General features: G+C 40.9%; 1 protein-coding gene across 1 annotated transcript in view; it reads right to left on the reverse strand.

Moving 5' to 3' along the window:
- The window catches only part of MRPS5 (mitochondrial ribosomal protein S5), a 28,376-nt gene that overhangs the window by 11,431 nt on the left and 8,097 nt on the right, over window positions 1-8,848 (reverse strand). The window contains exons 4-8 of the mRNA XM_017860465.1: window positions 7,857-7,979; window positions 5,855-5,945; window positions 2,897-2,943; window positions 2,048-2,105; window positions 1,690-1,752 (exon numbers count right to left, since the gene is read on the reverse strand). Of these exons, the coding sequence (XP_017715954.1) occupies window positions 1,690-1,752; window positions 2,048-2,105; window positions 2,897-2,943; window positions 5,855-5,945; window positions 7,857-7,979 (382 nt within the window). The remainder of the gene's footprint in view (window positions 1-1,689; window positions 1,753-2,047; window positions 2,106-2,896; window positions 2,944-5,854; window positions 5,946-7,856; window positions 7,980-8,848) is intronic.

An 8,848-nucleotide genomic window follows, 5' to 3' on the forward strand; every position in this document is an offset into this window, starting at 1 on the left:
AAAAAAAAAAAAAAAAAAAAAAAAGGAAAGAAAGAAAATGTGGCACTTATTCACCATGGAATACTATGCAGCCATAAAAATGGATAAGTTCATGTCCTTTGTAGGGACATGGATGAAGCTGGAAACCATCATTCTGAGCAAACTATCGCAAGGACAGAAAACCAAACACCGCATGTTCTCACTCATAGGTGGGAATTGAACAATGGGATCACTTGGACATAGGGCGGAGAACATCTCACACTGGGGCCTGTTGTGGGGAGGGGGGATAGGGGAGGGACAGCATTAGGAGATATACCTAATGTAAATGATGAGTTAACGGGTGCAGCAAACCAACACGGCACATGGATACCTATGTAACAAACCTGCACGTTGTGCACATGTACCCTAGAACTTAAAGTATAAAAAAAAAGAAAACATGAATATAATACATGAACATATGGGGACCTTGCCAGAGAAATTATTTTTAAAATATAAATTGTAGCAGTCATTCAAAACTCATTCAGATATAAATGTGTCTAAACCACGCTGCTCAACATAAGTATGATCCAAGCCATAAGCAGAAGCCATAATTTTAAATGTTCTCACAGATACATTTTTTCAATTTTTTAAAAAAGTTTATTTAGTGACGTGTTTTATTAACCCAACATGTCTAAACATTATCATTTAAAATGTAATCAATGCAATAATATTTTTGAGATTTTATATTCTTGTTTTGTACTAGGTATTTGAATTCTGGTGTGTATTTGACAATTAGAGCACATCTCAATAGCCACATGTTAAGTGCTCAATAGCTAGGCTGGCTAGTGATTAGTGACTGCTGTATGGGACAGCACAGATCTAAACCTTGAAGTCCACTTAACACCTTTTCTAAAGACAAAATAGGTGGTTTTTATCCAGCACTTAAATCATTAATTATGGCTTTAAAGCAGAAGGCAGGTTCTGGTGCATTAACACAACTGATTCTGTATTTGAGGGTTTTTTCTCCTGATTTATTCCAAGCCATGGCTCCAGCAAAGTTGTATTAGAAGCTTTGATATGAAAATTTAACATTTTATCTCTTCTGACTCAAACTTTTTGAGATTTAAATACCAAAAGTTATATAAAATCATTTTTTACTGATTTTATGTAATCAGTAAAATGCAAATCAGAAGGTTCAAGAATCCTACAACTCAGAGACCACTAGGCATGACTGCCCTAGCCCATGACCCTGCACTCTGTCTGCCTGCCTGCTTGTCCACAGAACAGGAAATGCCATCTCTGCAGCATCCCTAGTGCCCAGCACAGCACCCAGCTCACAGAAGGCATCCAATCAGAATGTGATGAGCAGTAAACACCTGGACCTGAGTAAGTTAGAACAGAAACACCTAAATGCATCAATGAATTCCCTATGAGGAACTCATGTTCCCCCTCCTCCAAACCCTACCAATCGCTCAGGTGCTATCTCCTGTTTCCAGTGTGCTCTCCCCACGTAAATTTTTTCTGGAACAGGCCTGTGCTCACAGGAGCCTGTGTGCCTTGACTATTCTTATTTCTCCAACAGCCTCATCGTTCTTAAACCTAACATAAGCCTTTACATTTTGGTGTTTCCAAGATGAGTTCAACTAAAGATGAACAAAAATAGAGGAGAGGATAGACCCGTTATAATTTCTCTGCTTTATCATCGACAAATGGGAAGAGTTTTAAAGTTACCTTTGGGTTGTTTCTTCATCTTGATATGCGTCCTTCTAAATCTTAATGAAATATCATGGAATACTGGAGGGTAAAAACATAAACACAGAAGGATTAGGTGTGTGGCTTTAATAAGCCTTTGCAAATATCGCAAAGCAACTTATACCAGCCTCAACAGCCAGCACATACTGACCGAAGATAAATGGTAAGCTCTGATTTCATTCACTTTAGTAACCTTCTTAGATTTGTTTTCACACTTCATGTATTTGTAAGAGTGTAGTAAGAGAGAAACACAAAGATACTTATAGAGATATATTACCACACATACTTTAACAAATGTAATCCTGCAAATTAAAAAAAAAAATAGATTAACACTCACTTGTATGGTCTTCATATCGTTCTATATAATGCAAATAGTGAACTGCTCTGTTCTTTGCCTGAAAGAAGGAAAATGCTTTTCTTAAATCTATTGTTGAAATTCACATCTTTTCAAGGATTCCAAAATATCTTTAAAATGTTTCATTACTAAAATTCACTTATGCAAAAAGGTTAGTATATACTTCTAAAATATAAAGACTTATTTTTTAAAACTCTTAACCACAATATCACTATCACCCCTAAAAAAATTAACAATAATTCCTGGCTAGACGTGGTGGCTCACATCTGTAATCCCAGCACTTTGAGAGGCCGAGGCAGGCCAATCACTCGAGGTCAGGAGTTCGAGACCAGTCTGACCAACATGGAGAAATCCCATCTCTACCAAAAATACAAAAATTAGCCAGGCCTGGTGGTGTGCACCTGTAATCCCAGCTACTTGTGAGGTTGAGGCAGGAGAATCGCTTGAAGTCAGGAGGCGGAAGTTGCAGTGAGCCAAGACCACACCATTGCACCCCAGCCTGGCGACAAGAGTGAGGCAATGTCTCAAAAAAAAAAAAAAAAAAAAAAAAAAATTAACAATCCCTTAGTATCTTCAAACATTCTGTCAGCGTTCAAACTTTCACAGTTGTCTCATAACTTGGCTAGGCAATTAAAAATCTGATTTAAAAAAATGGTGCAAAGAAATATAAGTACTTCTGAAACTGATTTTTATGAGCTAATTAACCCTTGACAGCAAGCCTCATGGGAAGGTTCTGGGACAAATTATTATTGCTTTGTGGTTCCCACTGTGTCCAGCATATAACTTACTAATCTTTTACTGAGTGTCAACAAAGGAAAAAAACGCACATACTTTCCTGAAAGCGTCCGTCCGATCAGTGGCTTTCCCAATAGCAAAACCTTAAACAAAAAAGCAAAAATAAGAAAAGAGACAGAAATTTGGCCCACGTGGTTTTCGCCACATTTCAAGTTTCTGCTCCTACAATATTTCATAGCACTTCATCTTTCTACCACCCACAAAAGACTTGCTATACAAAACCAGTAACAGGCTGGTGTGATGACTCACATCTGTAATCTCAGCACTTCAGGAGCCTGAGGTGGGACGATCGCTTGAGCCCAGGAGTTTGAGACCAGCCTGAGCAACACGGCAATGCTCTCTGTCTCTATTAAAAACAAAATTTAAAAAATTTGCCAGGCATGTTGGTGCATGACTGTGGTCCCAAATACTCAGGAGGATGAGGTGGGAGGATTACTTGAGTTTAGGAGTTTGAGGGTACAGTGAGCTATGACTGCACCATTGTACTCCAGATAGAGCAATACCCTGTCTCAAAACAAAACCAGAACAAAAACACTAACAATAACAAAGCATGAGGTTACAGAGATCAGTTTTGAAGCATCCTGGAAATAACAAATTTAGATGTATTTATAAAATCCAAGGTTAGATGCCGCCTTTTAAAAACAGCTAGATAAAATACGCTCAATTTTTAAAAAACTAAATATGTTCTAAATTAATTAGGCAAATCACTTTGGACATTTAAAGATAGATTAAAATAATCAGAAAGGGCCCGGGTGCGGCGGTTCACGCCTATAACCCCAGCACTTTGGGAGGCCAAGATGGACAGATTGCTTGAGCTCAGGAGTTCACAATGAGCCTGGGCAACATAGTGAGACCCTGTCTCTATCAAAAATACAAAAATTAGCCAGGCATAGTGGTAGGTGCCTGTAATCCTTGCTACTCAAGAGGCTGAGGTTGCAGGATCACTTGAGCTCAGAAGGTTGAGAGTGCAGTGAGCCGTGATGGTGCGACTGCACTCCACGCTGGGTGACACAGCAAGACCCTGTCTCAGGAAGGAAAAAATATCAGAAAGGGTGGGAAAAAACATCCACTGCTATAGAGTAAAACCATGATTTCAATGGAACTTCAAATGGAATTCAGATTTTAATTAACCAGGAAACCAAAGTAATGACTCTTTATAGTTTATGAACACTTCACTACGAAACACAATTTACCAGCAGTTACAGAGATACTGCCATTATTTGCTGCCACTGTATTTTGTTTTTAACAATGTATTTTGTTTTTAAATTATACATGGGAAAATAACATAAAACAATACTGCTCCATAAGACACATGGGACCTCTGAGCCCTGGGACGAAAGAGGCTGCGAATGCCAATTCCTAGTTTAAACAAAACAAACTAAACCATGGAGTCCTAGAGGAAAATACGGGGAAACTTACTAACACTTATAATCTTCAAATGAGGCTTTCTAAGCAAGACACAAACCCGAAGTGGTAACTAATATTTACAACCCAGTAGTGATATAAGACTGATAAATTTGCCACAGAGCTTAAAACTTCTGTGTGGAAAAAAATTAAAACCTAAGTCAAAATATCGGACTGACAAAGGGCTAATGTCCTTAACTCACGAAGAGCTTATACCATTCAATAAGGAAAATAATAACCACCCAATAGAAAAATGAGCAAAGCACATAAACCAACAGATCTCAAAAAGGAAGTAACAACAGCCAATACACATGTAAAAGGCTGTTCAAGCTCTCAGTTTAAAAAATAAAAGTCAAAACTGAGAGATTTGTTTCACAGATCATACTGACAATCAGTAAGGTCTGATGACACCCGAAGCTGGCAAGGGTGAGATGGTGTAGAGGAACACAGACATGGATGTAGCCTTTTGTGGGGAGGCAATCTAGCAATATTTATCAACACTTAAAATATGTCTAACCTTGGGGCAGCAATTTCACCGCAAGAAGTTTCCCCTATTGATATACTTGCAGCAGTAAAACAAATTACATATACATGAACCACACTGTTTTTTATAATTAGTAAAACTCTGGAAACAACCTAAATATTCAGCAACAGGGAAAAGGTTACAAAACTTATCCATGGACAATGGAACACTTTGCAAACAGTGCAAAGAATCAAGGAGAATGTTTATGTTAATCTGAGTATTAATATCTCTGAATATAATACTATGTAAGAAAATCAAGGTGCAAAATGATAGCTATAATGTGATTCCTTTGTGTAAATTTTTTTTAAAGATATGTGATAATAATATGAACATAAAATTTAGGAAAACTACAAAAGTAGCTGTAAGGCTTGGTTTCCTTTGGCCACATACTATATACATGCATTACTTCAGTATGGGCTAACTAGGCCATTTTCCTGTGTTCCTTTCCTTCAAAAGACACGAATATATTTCAAAAACAAGTGTCCACTATGGTAACTATACATAGGAGAAAATTTAAATCAGCAAACCTACTAATTGGAGTAAACACTATTAACCTTGACAGTGTTTAGTTTTCCAGTCTTTTCTTGGCATATAAATACACTTAAAAAAACAAAACAAAACTAGAATTTGATAAGCTCTTATAGAAAGCTTTTGTTTTTTTCAACTTAGCATTATAAGTAATTTCCCATAATTCTTTAACAGATACAGAATATTACACCGTATGGCTACATTGTTTTTATTACCATGACCCTGTTGAACATTTAGTGTTTTTCTCCCTCATTTTCCACTATTATACATAATAACGTCTTCAGCCTTTTATAATATTCCTTTTCCTCAGAGGAAAAGGCAAGTATAGTACAGTCTATTCTCTCTTTTCTAGGGGAAGTCAAGGGCTTACCACAAGCTTTGTGAACTGAAACCACTAAAAGGTTTAATCAGCAGAAAAAGCCTGGCCAGCAGCATGAGCCCATGGGTTCCACAGCACGGCCCCGTGCCACGCCTGTCCCTGCGTGTCACGCCCGTCCCTGCCCACCACTGCCACTGTGGAGCCACCACTCCCCATTCACCTGCAGCTCCTTTTCCGTTCCCCACAGCCACCAGGACACGGACCGATTTCTTTCTTCCCTCTTTCGCTGTCATATTGAAAACATTTCTTACCTAAAAGGCAACATGTCTCATAAATATTGCACATTAAGAAAATCTGAAGGAGGGAAATGGAGGAAGCCACCTTCCTTGCAGGCATACACGGTGAACAGGTGCACACAGACACAGGCGCACCATCCTCCAGCTCCTGAGCACAAGCAGCAGCCTTTCTCCAAATGAAACCTCCTCCTGGACTGTTTCAGGAACAAAACAGAAACGAGACTTTCTCTTCATTTCACAGGCTTATGAGAAGCTTCAACTGAGAAAACCTTTAAGAGTATTTCACATTATACATCTCGATATACCCTATCTCAATGAATGTATCACAAGAAGGAAAAAAGTTGCTATGTAACTTTTTGTAATTACAAACTTTGATGTAATTTATCACTGACTATAAGATGCATTCCAATGTCAGAGATGATAAAATGTGAGGAAAATATACACCTTAGAAATTATGACGTGCAGTGTATAGACATAACCAGCACAGGACTGGTGTCTATGTAAGGATTAGCATATTTGGAAATACCTGCTTATTCCATGTATTTTTTTCCTTTGTATTTAAAAGGCCAGGAACAGCTGGGCGCGGTGGCTCACACTTGTAATCCCAGCACTTTGGGAGGCTGAGGCAGGCGGATCACCAGGTCAGGAGATCGAGACCAGCCTGACTAACACGATTAAACCCCGTCTGTACTAAAAATCACAAAAAAACTAGCCGGGCGAGGTGGTGGGCGCCTGTAGTCCCAGCTACTCAGGAGGCTGAGGCAGGAGAATGGTGTCAACCCGGGAGACGGAGCTTGCAGTGAGCTGAGATCCAGCCACTGCACTCCAGCCTGGGCGACAGGATGAGACTCCGTCTCAAAAAAAAAAAAAAAAAAAAACACGCACACAAAATTAGCCAGGTGTGGTGGCGGGAGCCTGTAGTCCCAGCTGCTTGGGAGGCTGAGGCAGAATGGTGTGAACCCGGGAGGTGGAGCTTGCAGTGAGCTGAGATCGCACCACTGCAACTCTAGCCTGGGTGACAAGAGCCACACTCCATCCCCCCCAAAAGAAAAACCACCAAAAAAGGCCAGGAACTACTGAACTGTTAACTAAACTGCTTACGTGGCAGCTGACTCTCTGGTGCATAGCTGTCTCTTATCCCATAAAACGGGGTTAAAAGAAAAGGGAGCTTGAATCCACCTCCATGGATCTTACAGAAAATCACCCACATATATACAAATTCTTCAGAGATTAACTTCCAAAAGCTGTAAGTGGGAATACCAAAAACACAATGTGTTAACATTTTAAATCCTACAATGCAATTGATATTGAGGAAACAATACAGATAATCAGAGGCTCAATCACACACTCAATAAATGACTATTCCACATAGTATTTAACATTGAGCGTTCAGTGCCAGCTCAAAGGGAAGTTGACTATTTTAGAGAATGCTCCGGAGAGTGACAATAGCTTACCTGACACAGGCTTCAGTTTCAAGGGCCCATGAGCAACCCAGAGACCATTTCCCCATCAAGAACCAGACATGCACCACAACTCTAGGCTTTCCACCCTGCCCAGGCTCCGCGCAATCCCAGCTTCCCGCACAGAGTGCTAGATACAGCTGGTTTATATTCAAACATAGACTCCCAAAGCTACTTTAGCCTTAGGAAGGAGAAAATTTAAACCTCATCTTCAAATTCTGTAGTTCACAATACCACCCTAACATGAGACCTCAATGGTAGCCCCCCAGAAAGAGGGTAGTAGTCAGAAGAGCCAGTGTCAAGTAACTGAAATTAACGTTGCATAATTTCCTTACCCAGATCATCTGTGTGTCAGAAATAGTCACGCATCCAAGGCCTTCCCTTACAATTCCTCTTGCCCTGTCCCTGCCCCACCCACCCCAACCTCTCCAAAGGCTTAACCAGGTATTTAACTCTGCATGCCTACCTCAAGTATCCTGGTATCAAAATCCTCGTATGTTTCTGTAGGGAGAAAAGAAACAGGGATACAGATGAAATGTGTGTACACAACTAACAGGAAAGCATTTTCAACACAGGCACCATCATAGACCTTTCAGGGAGAAAGAATCTCAGATCTTTTGGTCCCACTCTCAAGGCCACGCCCCAGTCGCCCCTCATCACTAGAGACCACTCCACCAGTAAGTTCATAACTCAGTCACTGATCTCCCCACCTGCATCCTCCTCCCCGTCCAACTCCCCCTCATCAGTTCCTGGCCCCTCCGGACCCTGGATCCCTGCTCTCCCTTCTGCTTTCCTCCATCTTCGCGGCCTCTCCCCCTTGACCAAGACACCACAGTCCCTCATTTCCACCAGACCTTGTGATGCCCTCAACCCCTTCACCCTTTGCTCTCTCCACCACGGTAGCCAGGCCTGAATCCAGGCAGCTCTCTGGCCACTCCCGACCTGCTAGGTGCTGCTGGAAAGAAGTCAAAGTATGCATTCACAGGGCCCGCTAAAAATCCATGGACTCCAATTCCACCAAGTCCTCCCTGCTGCCAGCTGGCCCTTTATGTACTTTCGATTAGGTCTCTCTCTGTTCACCACCGCAGCCGTTTCAGAGACTCTCTACATTCTTTTATTTTTAAAATATTTTTATCACAGACAATTTCAATCAAACAAACATAGAACAGCAGAAAGCTTTACGTACACATTAGTCAGCTTCAACACGCATCCACTCACAGTCAATCTTCTTTCCTCTAAACTCTGCTCAACTCTCACTCCGTTGGATAATTGTGAAGCCAGTCTCAGATATTCTACCTTTTCATAACGAAACCATCTGGAGGCCAAATTCATCCACGTCCCACCTCACTCTCCGCACATGATTCCACCTCTTCCTTACAGACCAGCTGCGGCCACACCACGCAACACCCCCACTACCTTTCCACTACAACCCCACGGGCTCACCTGATTCTGCGCCCT

This window comes from Rhinopithecus bieti, unplaced genomic scaffold (genome assembly GCF_001698545.2).
Source record: "Rhinopithecus bieti isolate Rb0 unplaced genomic scaffold, ASM169854v2 scaffold_54331, whole genome shotgun sequence".
Taxonomy (NCBI): domain Eukaryota; kingdom Metazoa; phylum Chordata; class Mammalia; order Primates; family Cercopithecidae; genus Rhinopithecus; species Rhinopithecus bieti.